Source organism: Copadichromis virginalis, linkage group LG14 (assembly GCF_057382275.1).
Source record: "Copadichromis virginalis isolate Kocher_CV1m ecotype Utaka linkage group LG14, C_Virginalis_male_GT1.1, whole genome shotgun sequence".
Lineage (NCBI taxonomy): Eukaryota > Metazoa > Chordata > Actinopteri > Cichliformes > Cichlidae > Copadichromis > Copadichromis virginalis.
Genome location: NC_140631.1, coordinates 18,890,005 through 18,905,901, shown reverse-complemented (window position 1 = coordinate 18,905,901; position 15,897 = coordinate 18,890,005). Strand labels below are relative to the sequence as shown.

Here is a 15,897-nt window from a genome sequence, read left to right as displayed (position 1 = left end):
CTGATATCCTGGCTTCGGTGGCTTCTCTCCATCTGTTGGGAACAAAATATGTTTCCTTTAGCTCGCTCTGCTGCGTCTGCTTCCTCCTTCTTTACCTCTCATCCTCCTGGCATGCTCCGGAACTCGTCCACCCTCCTCCCCTTTATCCCTCATCCCTCTTTCCTCTCCTCCCCACCCTTCATCCACCTCCTCTCTCCTTCTTCCTGTTCCTCATCTAAGGCTCCCGCTGCGTGAATGAAGCTGATTGAAAGGGGCTGAGCGCTGCGGAGTGGCTCCCTACATGGCTACAAGCAGGTTAGTTCTGGGAACAACTGCCTGCATACCTGCCTGCATTCAGACAGACTGACACGGAGCCGGCATAATGATGAGTTTCCCTGCTTGGATCAACACGTTCTATTTAGAAGGAAAATCCTAGGAGGATGAGAGCTGCATCTCAGACCACCAATGCGTCTTCTTTGGCAGGTGGTGTTAAGGGCAACGTAAGCTGGTTATTAGGAGATCAGAGCTGGCTGGGGAAGATCAGTGGCTCTAAGCCTGCTGAAGGAAATCACCCAGCCTCCTCCTTCCATTTTTTTTCTCTGTCTCTCTCACTCTCACCTTGTTTTTCTCCAGCTACCTTTTCTTTTGCACGGAGAGAGAAAAGAAGTGCAGTGTGCAGTTTGTGGGATGATCCACTGGGTGAACAGCTCATCACTGGGAGCTGCCTGCGAGGACATGGTGGTGTTTGAGTGTGTGACGGTGGCCAGCGAGGGCTGTCGCTGCCTTGAGGGCTGCTGTGAGGAGGTGCTGAGGGGCCGTGTCTTTCATCAGGGGTATGGTGGATTCTGTGATGCATGCGTTAGTGTCACTGTGCATATGCAGGGGGAAAAAGGGATGGGTGGGGTAGAATGGTTTTGGTTATGTAATCTGTGCATTTCACAGGTGCATTTAAATACCAAAGTGGTTTATTTTGTATTGTTTTGTAGATTGTGTGTGCGATGTCACTATTTGTATCAGTTTCGGCAAGACAAAGCGAGCTGTGACGTGCCTGGTGTGATTAGTGGGCATACATACTGTGCGTCCACGCGCATGCCCATGTTTACTTCTGCTCCTGTGTGCTCAATGCGCGCATTCCTGGGAGCGCATGTGCAGTGGTTGCTAGCGAGCGTGGTGCTCCTCATGGTCCTTTGGGAGCAAGCAGAGCTGAAGGACCAATGCCAGATGGGTATTTTCCAGGGTCAGCAAAACTGTGAAAACAAGTGGGGCCCATGGAAAGGCCCGGAACTCTGCTCTATTGTGAAGTTGAGCGTTTGGACAGCTTGAGCCGGTTGGATTTAGGGCTTTAGAGCTTATTTAAAGAAAAGACTGTAACAAAGTGGTGCAAACAGCGAGCTTGTTTCTCTTTCTTTTCTTTTCTTTTTTCTTTCACTATGAGCACAAGAACTTGACCTATTGTGAATGGCTGGCACGTCAAGATCCTGTGTGATTAACACCTTGAAGTCAGTTCTCTGGGGTTTTTTTTATGTAACTAGGCAAAACTTTAAAACTGGACAACAAAAATCTTGTTACTCATCTCGTTGTATCATCAAGTCTTAGCTCGACTCAGTCCAAGCTACTGCTCAGAACCAACAAAAGCACAGGAATAAGGCATCCTAGTCTCCATTTACTTCATGTACATTGCATTGAAACATTGCATTGACAACTGCAACTGCAGAAAAGACCTCTTCAGATCTCTTATCTGCTTAATGAAATAAAGAAATAGCCCGCAGGTGTCCACAAAATACGTTTTGAGTTTTCACTTGCATTTAAAAGAGTCTGAGCATTAAAAAAGTCTGCAATTATTCAACAATTAATGTAACAGTTTATCAGGTCTCTTGAATTAAAGCCGAGCCTCTGCGCTTCCCTTGGATCTCAGTTCATTTCAACTCCATTTGCTGGGATACAGAGGCGAAATCCAAACATTTCCGGGGCCAAGTTGTGTTTGTACCTTCAAGTTTTCTCAGATGCAATGTGAATAATCAATGTTTAAATGACAGCTGTTTGTTTGAAGACACAAACACTTGCTTAATCATGAAATGTACAATGACGGTGCCCAGATGGGTTGTGAGGTATTGTCTGTCACATCACCATCCTGTTGTATTTTCGGCTCAGACGGCTTCTCTGACTGCAGAACTTGAGTATATTTAGCCACACACATTGAATATTTAAGCCATCCTGTCCACTGTTGCTATAGCGATCTTCATTCAAAGTAGAGCTGTGTTTGAGCTTTGTAGTAGGCAATGCTTCAAGTGATATGTTTTTGGGTTTTTTTTTTTAAACTGATAAATTTCTTGAAGTTCTCTCTGTGTGTATACTGTATATATGTCACTGAATATAAGTGTACACAGCAGCCTTCAGGCCACTTTATCATTGCCACCCTATGACCCAGTAGGGACTCTTGCCCTATTTTAGCTCCAATACAACCAATAGTGCATATAAGTTTGCAGTGTTTGTCATGTCTGTTACATACGGCATTTTCATATGACGTGATAACTGTAAGAGCCTTGTCTATTAATCTACTGCCGAACTCTGTGTTTGACATTAATCACACTACATACTAGCATCCAATGATAATGCTGTGACAGGTCCTCGCTTTGTGTCTCAGTGTTGTGTTTCATGAGGGAGTGAAGAACAAAGCAGTTGCGACTGATGCTTTTGTCCACTCTTCTCCAGGCTAGCAAAGGCTGCATGTTCACTCTGTCCACACTTAGCCCACTGGTTCAAAGAGCAAACTCTTGTGTGAATGACCGATTGGGTTCAGTCATTCATATGCTGATGACGGTTTCAGTGTTTCCATTGTTTACTGCCGTGTATCTGGAAGGGAGAGGTGATTCGTGCATTCCTATTACTGAAAACAACAAGTGGGGGTCCCTGTACATGTTTTGCATGCGGGGACATTATAAGAGATGAGCCACGTCTTTTTTTGTTATCTCTTCTATTTGCTAGTTTTGGTTACCCCACCACATCTCTCAAACTTAACATGGATTCACGTGAATTATGCTCTTTAGGCAATCCTTATAGAAGCCATTATCTTTATGTATTGTCTATTTTTGTTTGGTGATGCTACATTGTAGCTACATTGTAGTATCCAAGCATTTGGACTTTTAGTATAATTAACCTTCATAGGACCAGATGGGAACTCCATCCAGTCTTGCAGCACTAGTCCAGACCTGCTAGTGTGAGAGTGAGAGTGACCAGCCTAGGATGTGACATGCAAAATAACACGACATGAACCCAGTACATGCCCATGCTATAGTATTTTTGGCCTATTTGTGCTATTTATTTTTTAATTAATTCAACAGGATGCTTGCATAAGATGTCGCAGGCACATAAATGCTAAAAACGGGTCATTTTTACATATTGCTAGGTGGTTGCCAGGCAACCTGATGGGGTAATACAAATTATTCACAAGGGGTTGTCATAGTGGGTAGCTCCCTATGTTGGATTTGGCAGATTTTTTAATGAAGCCATCAGGTGTCTGATGGTGTATAAATTAAGTTTTGTGGACATAAATAAAATGTCTTTATAATGAAATAAAAGGATGCAGGTGCTTCAGTACTGAAAGCAGCTCATATAAGTTGCCCATTGCTAGGTGGTTCCTAGGCAACATGGTGATATCATAATATCTGATATGGAAAAGAACTTAAAGGAGCCTAAGATGCACCCGTGCGCCAGGTTTTATCGCTCAGCTCCTGGCGATGTAGGTGTTGGAGTTGGCGGACAAAGAAACAAACAAATGTGCAGACTGAGATTTTATGTCTTACAGTAAAATGCTCTGTTTGGATGCAAAGACACGAAAACAGTATGTTTTATCTGTATTATTTGCACAAAAATGTGTTTGTCTGCAGTTATGAGATCATTGAGAACACAGACACATGACAGAGTGTGGACTGTCTTGGTGCAGGTTTGGTTTGCCATGAGATTCCAGTTCTGTAGCTATTGTATTTTGATATATATTGTTAATACATCTATTTGATGTACCTGTGCTCTTCTAAGGTTTGGTACAGTGCGCTACTTGCACCTTTTCTGGTTGATATTTGTGTAATTGGTGACAGCTGTTCTGATTATAAGTCACCTGTCCCAGTCAAGGGGCACATGGTGCACAGGATGCTCATCTTAAATTGTATTTTTGTGCATCACTTGGTCTTACACACGTGGTTTCAGTCATGATTTATTTATGCTTTCACATGAATTGTTGAGAAAATACTAGAATAGGGTGAACTAGTTGGGAATTCACCATGTGTCACAGCCTATTACAATAAAACGTATGATGGTAATCTGTCTTAAATTTGTCATGGATCAAATACGATACATTAGTGAGGAACTAGTATATAAAAGGGTCTTGTATTTAATTTTATCTATATTTTTGTTCTGGAATTCAAACACACTGAAGAAGACCCAGCACATAGTACAGTTTTAAGGGCCAAATTTAAGTAAGAGGGTTTGCGTCCAACCCAGTAATAAAAAATAGAAATCTGCCCATCATGTCTTCCCAGAAGTCCCCAAAACACAAATGTTCTATCTGACCAAACATAAAAGACGTTCATTGAACACCTTTGTGCTTCATGTTGGTTTACACGTCCACCAGCAGCACGGAACACAACAGCCGCCCCCACCACTTACGGCCATGTGCCACAGTTTGTGCCATTCTCCATCCTCCTATCATCATGTGCAGTTGCCCACAGGGTTTCCCACAGTGTTTTGTAGCCCAGACAAGAATCTGCTTACATCATAAAAAATGTATAACCTTACAAAACCACCCATTCACCTTTAAAGAAAAGCAGCACAGGTGTCGTTCTGAATAACCAATGTCATAATTTCATTGTCTGTTCTGATTTTAATCTAGTATGTCATCCTTTATTCGGAAATTCAGCAGGTTATGGGTTGGGTGTTGCCTGTGCTAAAATCAAAGTATTTGCTTGATTGTCCCCCAACTTCCAGGTGTGTCGTATATGCACTTAACTACAAATCTTCTGGCTGAGACAGAGATCGTACTGCACGGTGCATATCAGATCAGCAAGCTGCAAACTTTAATAGCATGCATCTTGGCATGTACAACGCCAGAAGTTAATATGAAACGCCAAAAAGCACAAGAGGGAGCGTGAGAGGCAATAAAAATACTCATTAGAAAGCTAAACTGTAGCTCTGCACTAAAATCTCATGTGGTGGTCCTTTACTGTTGGCAGAAATTAATGTATACTTAAAATTCTAAATATTTAACAATTAATGTCTTTTAAGGACAGCTTTCCCTTAAATGTATTCTTAATGGCGTCACTAAGGAATACACAATGTGCACTATACTTAAAATGATCATCGACTGAAAGAACTGAACTTTAGGTAATCATATGTATTGATGTCAGAGGCGTGCATTATTTATCTTAGTGAGTCAACAGATGTGAAGGCTCTGTGATGTCCTTGTCTTTTAAAATCAAGCAGCCATTGGTACAGCAGCATCTGACAGTCAGACAGAAGCTGTCATCACCGCTCTCTATGATTCAAGGCTCCAAGTCCCAAATGTAACGGTAGATCAGTAATTCATGACCACTAACAGCAGCCATCGACTGACGTAATGGCTTGCATAATGCCATGTCAAGTAACCAGGCCTGGCAGGCACACTGTCACACAGATCACTTACAGGGCCTTTTGTTAGCTTCTGTCATTAGGAGAAGAAGGCTCCTTACTCAACCAGAGATGTTTGAGATAGTCTAGTTCTGGATCACAGAGCCTAGCAGATAGGAACCTTGTGCACAGTTAAGGTCTGGGACTGCATGCAACAGAAATAGTGAAATATCACAGTGAGGATCATTCAAATTTGATATTTTTTCTAAAGATTTCTTAATAACTATGTGGATGTAGCTTACGCCATTTCGTTTCGTCATTGCTGCTTTTGTTGTTGTTGTTGTTTTTGAGTTCCCGTATTAGCTTGGCCATTATTAGCCATGTTAGCACATGGTGCTTCAAGCCTATTAAGCCTCAAGTGATGTAAGGCTGAGCAAACAGTGTACGTGCTGTGCTGCTGTCCACACTGACCTGTAGGTCAGCGCTGTCATGCAGAGCAGTTTGTCTTAATATTTGTTGTGAGGGTAAATCACATTGGAATGAATTCTCTTCTTTTTCTCTCTTTTTTTTGTTTGTTTCTTTGTTTTTTTTTTAGCACTGCCAGTAACTCAAACAAGAGCACGCCCGCCTGCTCACCAGTCCTGCGTAAACGCTCGCGCTCTCCCACACCACAGAGCCAGGAGGGTGAGAACATGGTGGAGAAGGGTTCAGACCACTCCTCTGACAAGTCCCCCTCCACGCCTGAGCAGGTTGTCCAGAGAACGTACTCCGTGCAGTCGGCGCGAAGCGGGGGAAAGAACTCAAAGGTGAGTACACGGGAGATTCGCCTTTTTATCTTCTCGATGCATCATCTGGAATCTGATCAGATGGAAATACAATACGGACTGAAACACGGTGCACTTTCACTGGCATATTAAAAAAATTCAAAAAAACGGATAAAACAGAGGATCCAGCTCTCAGCATCGCTCAGCCCTTTTTGAGCTGTGTGTCCTTTCCACCCAAAACACTCAGAACTGCAGGAAGAGAGGCCCCCGTACACCTCGACAACACTTTGCGTCACACAGAGCTGCTTCAGTGGGACACCAGGTGTCAATATCACAGACAAAGATAAAGGTGCGACGGGCAGGATAAGGCCTAAGTGGAACACTTAGTAATAATCCTCAGTAATAAATTATTCATTGAGAATTAATTAAACTGTAGTAAAAAATTATTTCAGTGTGAAGGAATTATCATTGATTATGTTTGATAATTATAGTTATTATTAGTTTGTACACTAACTGATTTGACTGGGCGTCAATCATTATCAGGGACGCTGCTTATTTTAACCAATTATTAAACATTATTAATTATAATGTAATATAATGTGTTTGTTCAAAATAAGTAAGCTGTTTATTAGCTATCTATTCACCATTTAACAATGATCTTTAGCATAAAGTGTTACCTGCTTTGACAATATGTTGTCTTTAACCTCAAACCTAAGCATACACATAATTACAGTTGAGTGCATTTTTACGTTGTTGTTTCCACTTTGGCTCAAATACAGTAAGATGGTGGAGACGAATTTCAGGACTCTGGAGAAGATTTGGTTTTATAACGTGAACGCTTACTCAGCAAGAATATAATCGTGTAGGAAACAGACATAAATCAATAGGAGGGCACCAAAATGAGGTTAGCAACTACCTGCCATGCTTTGGATTTCCTCTGTGATTTTAGTCTTGATGTGTTGCATTACATTTTTTCATCTTCTAAATTAGTCCTCCTGACTCTCTGACAGTCGTGTTGATATTTTAACTCTTGTGATCCAGCTGTGTAACTGTGGCTGCACTAACACGTCAGTGTTGGCCCGGCTTTAGTTATTCTCTAGTGTAGTGACGCACGTGTTAGGATCGGTTATTGACTTGGTAGGTGCCTGATGATCTGTAACTATCACTCCACCCCTCCAAAACCAATCTGAACAGATAACACTATTCTCTCTATTCCTCCTGAACACACATTTTTTCACTAATTTTACAATAAAAGATTAAAGAATCAGTAAAGTTTTATATTGTACCTGTTTTAGCTTGCTAAACAACAAAATTAATCCAGGAAATGACTTACATTGACAAATGTAAAATGTAAACAATGGTTTCAAATCAGAGATTAGGATTTCTTGCGCTGAGCATGTTCTCTGTGTAGCTTTCAAGTGTTGCAGCGTTTTCTTTTTTGGATCTATCTGAGTTCTCATCAGCATTTCTCGTCACAAGCGAATTTAAATCTTTGAAAGTCAGGTATTCTCACAGAAGATGCAAGCCATCACACTCCATCTCCTTTTTTGCCTTTGCCTCATCCGTCTCCGCTGATCTCCGTTGGGTTTTTGAGATCGTTTTCATTTCTCCACATCACACTGTGCACGCCGTCTCTCTCTTCGCTGCTGCTGCTGCTGCTACATGCCATAATGATAATACATACCATCTGATAAAGACTGTTCAGCTCTTCTGTTGGTACTGTCAGCTGTTTCTTCTTGCAGTTTGTTTCGTTTTTGGGGTTTCATTTTTCTATCTGATTTTTTTGTTCTTTGTTCTTCTCCTGATTGCATGCTAGTCTCACAAGCGTCTTTCCAAAGTAAGCATTACTCTTTTTTTCTGTTCTTCTAATATTTCCGTGCCCACTTCCCCTCTGCAACACCTCCTGTCTTGTGAGCTACACTGTGAAAAATCCCCCCAAAAAACAACATTCCTGTTTTTCGAATGCTTCCCCCTGAAACCCGGCTTGCCCCCTTGTGCACACTGCAGCCGTTGCGATCCCCATCTGCACCCTTCATCACAGCAGATGGACGTTTTTTGCAATACCAATAACCCTACGCAACCTTACTCACTTCCTTTCCTTTTCCTCTTTCCTTCCTTTCCCTTTCTGGTGGTTTTATATGACATGAATTTCTACAGAAATGTCACATCAGGATTATTTGTTGTTGTTTTTTTCCTATTCAGATGTAGAGAAATTCACTAAATAGATAAATAAATATTGCAAATAATTGTCCAAATTCCTTCCTCACCTCCTCTTCCTGTTCCCTGCTTGGGCCTTTGTCCTGGAACTCTCTTTACAAACTTATCTCGCTATTACACTGCGGTAATGAGTGCTTTATATCTGTTATGCTGTGTACTGTAATTCCCTTGCTGTAGAAGGATGAACTCTTTAAAATACTGCCAGCATCCTAGTCCAGAGCAGCAGGACCGGATCTTTATTTAAGCAGCCTTTCTGTCATCACATGAAACAAATTTATCTTATTTTTTTTTTATATTTAATTAATAAATTTTTTTTTGCACCACAGGCCCCAAAATTCTCCAGACTGCGGTCACGTTTTGGCGCATCAGCTATACTGTAGCCCCATCATCTAGTTTGCTACTTGTCGCAGTGTTTTTCATGTCAGTCATTCAATTTATGGCTTGGCTATACAGTGACTCAGGCTATAGGATGCGATTAAAAAGCTAATTTTTTTTTTACCATAAATGAATAGAAAGACGCAAAAATGGGAGAGTGAGTCAGTAAATTGGAGGTCGGTGTGAAGAGAGCCCTCCTGATGCTCTGTTTGCTGCTGCGCAGTCACACAATCAGTTTAGTGCACACACATAGATCCTAATTGATCATATGACTCTCCTTTTATGTGCCACAGTTCGAACCCTCTCCACCCCCACCCTAACTCTTTTGCAATATCTCCCATATATATAGATATATATATAATATATGTGTATGTATACATATATACACGAGCCTCTGTGGCCTGCAGTGGTCACATGACCTCAGCAATGGCATTAGGTCCAAGCAACGTGAGCTCGATCGCCCCAACCCTAATGATGCACAAATCAAAGATGCATTTGGTAGAAGAAACGTATGCGCCGTGCCTCTATGCAAAACGGCATAAACGGCAGTCCTGATGTAATAATAATAATCAATCAGGCATCTAATGTAACATATCCAGCTAGATGGAGAGGCTAACCTAACCACTCAGTCAGCCCTCTGACGCTGTTACATCGGTATTGGCAGTGTTATTTCAGAGTTGTACTTGAGCCACAGGCGCTTACGATATCAGTGTATCCATTCCTGTCAGTGTTTACGTTGCTCATTGCTTTAGTTGACATTTTTGTTTCTCTTTAATTTTCTTTCAGTATGACAGGCTAAACCTGATTAAAGTAAGCATTTCTTCTTGTTTTCATTTGACCCATTCACAATCCCTTCTGCCTCCCATTGAGTCCCTTAGGCCTCCACTTACCCATCATATAGAGATGGATTTCTAGTTCCTGTCCCTCTTGTCCTTTCCAGTGCGCCCCCACCCTCTGACTCAATGCGAAAGGATCCTGATTTCATTCTGAAATGTTAAATAATCAGCCCGGCTTAATCAGAAGACTGATTCCACTATAGTGATTGTCAGCACTGTAAATGACAAAATATTATTATTCGAGCCAATTCTTTTGCCCCGACACAAAACTATTTCTTTAAAACAATACGTCCTAAAATTTAAACCAAGAAATCTTCCCCTCCTCTTATGTAGTCACAGGAAGTCAAACACAGTGGCACATGCATACATGCACACCTTGTCCAGACAGTGGACTCTGAGTCATTTCTCTCTGTCACCTTCAGATCAGAGTAGCGCACATTGGCCCAGCTATCATCACAGCCTTGAGCCCGCTTCTGCAGCTAAATGCTAGCTGACGCTGCGCACACCAGAAAAGCAGCAAACCCTGTTGAACAGAAAACAAACAAACTAAATATTTCTGTGTTTTAAAATTACAGTTTTGCAATATTTAGGGCTTCATTCAGTCCATGATTTGTGTTTTGTGGCAATTTCTAAAGCTGCCAAGTCAAAGTGTAATACGAAACATATGACTCACTCTTCAGCTACACCGTCACAATCAATATCATCGACTTTTTTTTCTGTGTTCTTGCCAAAACTCAATCTGGATTATCCGCAAAGTCTGTTATTCACATCAGATTTAACTTACTGTGTCAGTTTGGGGTTTTTTTTGTTCTTTTATTAATATAATATTTCTTTGTCAATCATCCCTCTGCTGCCAGACACATGCTGTATGATGCACTTTCTCCTCTTTAGTCCCCGTCTTCTTCCCTCTTCTTTGTTCTCCCCTTTGAATGATCACCTGCATGTTCCCTCTGTGGGACTTTTTGCATTTAGACTGTTAGAGTTGAAAGCGTGTTTATGTGAATGGAATTGTGAATCTTATTAGGCCGCACCTCTGCTGCCCTCTGCTGCTGTAAAACCGCAACAGACGTGATTGTTTGTCTAAGAAGAGACCTCAAAAGAACAAATTATAGAAAATCACCAGTGACACGTTTCACACCCATTACAGCTCATTTAAATATCATCACTAAACTACAAAGGTGAATTAATTTTCACATTTTCTTTAAAAAATAAACTCCACGCAGGCAATGTGATGATTTTTGAAGACATATCGATGTACGTCTTGTTGTAAAGGTATTTTGAAATACAAACATAGTATATCCAGTCAGCGAATGCAGCACGCAACATGCTTTAGAATTAAATTACTTTCAGTTCCACCAACACAGGAAGCAGGTCTTCCTTGGAAGATTTGGGGAAAAGTCCTATATTTGATTGATAAGTAGACATGTCTGTCTGGGTGCTTACGTAAGTGGACTGGAAGATAATTTAACCCTCCATCGTTTCCATGTTCAGGATAGAGTACATTATTTAAATAGTGTGGGGAATTCTGCTGTTAAGAAATTGTTGTTTTACTTCTGATGGATCTGGGTATTAAAAAGGTGATTGATCGTGTGTATCTGCATAAGCCTTCAAGCCTGCTGCACTGTTCACTAGTTCCACGGAGTTAAATGCTTTTCCTCTTTTTCTCTTTCCACAGAAGAGCCAAAGCTGGTACAACGTAAGTCACGCCTTCTTTATCTCCTTCTGTCTGTGTGTGTGTGTGTGTGCGCGTGTGTTTGTGTTTGTGTGCTGGGGTGTCTTCATGTCATGTTTGTGACACCTGAAAGTGTTGGTTTAGTTGCTAACACTGCTTAGGAGCTGAAAGGTCTGTTGTCCTTGACCTTGTTTACTGGAGCACTGAACCACTAGTGTGCGTTACTGGTCCTGCAGGAAGGGATTAGCAGGAGGCTTAAAATAGCAGCAAGTGGGCCTTTGATGCAGCAAGCAAGACAACAATCCTTCAGCACTGCAGTGCAAGATTTGACTAATATGCCCACATATTTGACTGGTATCACACAGTATAGAATCGACGCAGATTGTTGCAGTTCTGTGTTTTCACCACAAGGTGGTGTGCTAACACTATTTTCCTAACCATGGTTCTCTTTGTAGATCGCCACTGAACATCCACTTAACAAATATTTTAAACCCTTTTTTTTTTTAAACAAAAAGGTTGCCAGCTGTGTGGGTTTAAGTGGATTTAACCACTAATAAGTGAGAACATAGTTTCTACAGAAGGGTCTTTATTGGATTTTCCCCCCCCATTTTGTGCTCCTTTTATTTCTTCTGTTGGTTTATTTCCTTTCTTTTATTCCCTGTGTGTACACTCTGCCCCTCTCTCCCCAGCATGAAAGACAACACATCCTGAGAGTAAGCATGACTTGTATTTTTGTCCAGCCCTGATTATCTTTGACTTGTCTCTCTTGCTCTCAGACTGGTGGGATTTTTTGATATCCCTCCTGCCTGTTTCTCATTCCATTGCCTTCCCTCAGCACTCAGCGTTGCTACCGCCAGCAAGTGACACGCTGAAATAGAAAGCACTGTGCTGTCATGATAAAGCTCAAAACAAGATCTTCCATATTGTGTTTTCAACACAGTGTAGAAGAATCGTACAGCACAATTATTCTTTCGTAGCAGTAACAGTGTTCAAAGGGTTTGCATTTTACACGTGGACCTGTGAGCACAAGTGAATTTCTATTTCTGGCGTGCAACAGGTGGTAGCACACTGAGTTCCTCACTGTACTAAGCAGCTCAGTAAACCATCACAAGGGCTTCTGAATGCGCCATGGGAATGAAGCATGGTGCTTTAGGTTGTGGCACGTTTTCCTCCTGCCCAGCTCTCTTTCCTGCGTCCTGATAAGCACGGGCACTTGGTCTGGCATTAAAACAAGTAGAAACACAAGGCCCTAACTAAACATAGCTGAAACATGAAAAAGGATTCTGAAAGCTTTTCAATACTTCGCTAATGCACTCAGCTGTAATAAACCCATTTCATTTCCTCTACTGACCTACTATCTGGAACAGACCCGTAACAAGTGATAATCACTGCTGTAAGTGCCGTCCTGTGGTTCTCAAACTGTGGGGTGGGCCCCCTGGTGGAGAATAGAGGCACCACAGGGGAAGGAGCCACATTAACTTAAATTATTACAGTTTAAGCAGAGGAGGCAGACGCATGAGCGTTTCCTGATGCTATTATTATTAGTTTTATTTCAATAAAATTACCAGAAAATAGACATTATAGTTTGCAAACCACTGGACTGCACTGATAATCTCTCACAGATGTCACTGTCATACTTACAGATGATATACTGCCGGCTACCAGCACAGTGAACTTGTCGTGTACAAGATGGCAGGATAATCTGCCCTTACCTCCAGATTATGTTGCTGTCAACAAATCTCTGTAAAAGGCCAAACTTAACAGTGAAGCCACCCTGCTCATTAATTGCCACGTTTTCTTGTTCCTTTGTCTTGCAGATCTGCATTTTTGTCAGCGGAAGCACTGCGTGCCGTGTTTTTACCCTGAACACGGTCACAACTGTTTACATGCATGCTCCTTCGAGTCCCTTTGTACTACAAGCCTGCTGTCTGTATCAGTTCTGCAGCTGAAAACAGTCCACACATATACTGCATATAAATATATGCATTAGCTTACAGCACCCAGATGTTGAAAGGAAATTATTTAGTCTTTAAATAAGACTGAAATGTTTGGTGATGAGTAAATGCTATGGACACAAAAGACAAATCTACTGTGGCTTACAAGTTAAAAATAGTATTTTGTTTTGACATACAGAGAAGACTTGAGCCATCAAATTTAAATCAGCACATGTGATGCAGGGATGAAGCTTTCCAGCATTAACTCACATTAAGCACATCAAGCTAAGAGTTGCACCCAAACAAGCCAGTCAGTCTTTGTAGCTTCGTCAACTTCTTAAGAGTAAGAAGTTCACGTTGTTGTTATTTCGAAGTTGCGTTGGCTCAAGACTAAAACTACATAGAGTGTGTATGTGAGACAACTTCAACAGGATAGCTGGCCTCAGGTCTCCGAGCCTCAAACAGGGAGGAAAAGCCTGAAAATAAGAAATGTTTATGGAGTAATCCCTTAATATGAAGATTCAGAATTGGCATTACAATGTTCTCTTCAAACCCCGCTGACAATTTGAATCGGGGTGAAATTCACCATCACAGCTGATTCATAATGGTGAATTGAATTAACTGCTCAGCATCGGGGCTACCTTCCTGACATCTTGTACACTAATCTTTACACACATGTGTTTTTACTAAAGCTCAATCAGCCGGAGAAACGTGTGTCTAACAGATCCTTTTTCAGTTCACTTGGTTCTGACACGTAGGTGTTGTAGCATTTATGCGCCTGCTTGTCAGACACTGTGTGCATGTGTGTGTGTGCACGTCTACGTGGCAGTAGCGATCGGCCACGACTTCGAAACTACAGTGACTAAACATCCACCTTTCCTAACGCGAGCCCGTACGAGGTAGGCACGGTCACCTCACTTTCTTAGGAGCAGCATAACTGCGTTTTCTTATTCGCTTTGCATCTACACAAATGTGTGGCCTCCAGGAAGTTGGCAGGAAAAGAGAAAACAAGCAATAAACAGCAAGATAAGAGATATCTGGACAGTAGACAGTGCATGAGTTTAGTGCATGGAGACCAACTTTCCATAAAATGAACAACAGCGGTAATAAAATAGAGAGTTTATTGTTAATAGGATAAACACACTCCTCCGGTACACAGCATAAAACCCCACCCAGGTTTGCAGTACCAGTCTCCTCCATCCCCTACTGTTTGTCCAGCATGTTAATAGTTAACCAGATCGATACACGCTGTGTGTTGGTAGTTCCACTTTATACCCCGTTCGTCCTAGGCGTCACTGTGCCGCCTGAACTCTGCATGCAAAGTCACAGTCAAGTCAATGAACTCTTTCTTTCCTTAAGCTATAAAGCTACAAAATCGACACGAATACACGGAAATACCACAATGAACCTTCATTAAGTTTCATGCTCATGATGTAAAGGCATGTTTTCCAAGAAGCCTGTGATATTTTTCTTTCTGCTTCCTCAACTTACGCAAAGATGGGACTCGTGGCTGGATTCCAGTGCCCAAATATGACTTATAAATTTGCTTAGAGCAATGAAAATCCAAGCCACAGTTACACTTGTTTTGTGTTTTGTTTTTTTTTCTCTCTGTTTGTTTTTTGTTTTGCTCACCAGTCAGACCTCCATAACTGCGCCCACGTTTTTGAGCGCCGAAGCATTTTTTTTGTTAAGAAAATCTATCGATTTTAAGTGCTGCTGAAGTAGAAGCTCTCCATCCTTCTCGCCCACTGAAAGTAGCAGAGGGGGATCAGGTGTCAGGAGTGCATGAATGACCTCAATACCAAGGCAGGAAGGAACCACTCCATACTTGCAGTTTCTTGAAATCGCCGGCGTTCAGCACGTTCAGTACTCGTACTTTGGATTCCAGCGGCCTTTCATTCATAAAATAAACGTTAAAAGCCCAAGAGCAAAGAATTATCGAGCGCGTATTTATTCATTCTCCTCGCTCTGCTATTTAAACCCTGGCTTGCGACCCGGTGCAGTTCCTTTCAAGATTGATGGTGTTGTTTTGCAGCCAGAGGTAACTGGAGGTTATGCTCACATCTGTTCTCTATAACTCAATCACTCGCTCAGACTGTAAGACGGACTCAACACATACTTTGGCTTTTTTTCCCTTTATTCAGTCCTACTTTTTTCCCCTACAGCTACATCTTTGTTTATATTAATCCTCCAGTCTGCAGAGTAAACTCACCTCATTCTTTGCTGGTCATAAACAGAGTAATTATCAGGCACTCAGACCTGGACAGCAATACACACACACACACACACACACACTCATGCTCTGCTTGCACACTTACGAGGAGGAGTAAGCAGAAAAAAGGAAAAGGCTACTGGCGTGATAATAAAGGACTTGTTGGCTGGGGTTACTAGAGGGCAACGGCCGTAACTCCTCTCCCTGTCTGCGTGAAAGGAAGCGAGAGAGAGGCACAGAAAGACAGAGTGAGACAGGAATCATGTGGCTGGAGTGCGTTGTGTCCACTGCTCAGTGTTGAAAGGGAGCA

At 41.8% G+C, this 15,897-nt stretch overlaps 1 protein-coding gene across 9 annotated transcripts in view; it reads left to right on the top strand.

The window, feature by feature from the left end:
- The window catches only part of gramd1bb (GRAM domain containing 1Bb), a 112,563-nt gene that overhangs the window by 84,068 nt on the left and 12,598 nt on the right, over window positions 1-15,897 (top strand). For 5 of the 9 annotated variants that reach the window (XM_085429747.1, XM_085429752.1, XM_085429751.1 and 2 more), the window contains 4 exons: window positions 6,173-6,383; window positions 8,158-8,178; window positions 11,445-11,465; window positions 12,131-12,154. In XM_085429747.1, coding sequence (XP_085285873.1) covers window positions 6,173-6,383; window positions 8,158-8,178; window positions 11,445-11,465; window positions 12,131-12,154 — 277 coding nt within the window. Of the gene's footprint in view, window positions 1-234; window positions 295-6,172; window positions 6,384-8,157; window positions 8,179-11,444; window positions 11,466-12,130; window positions 12,155-15,897 lie in introns of those variants that run through there. The other 4 variants (XM_085429756.1, XM_085429748.1, XM_085429749.1 and 1 more) reach the window with 4 other exon arrangements.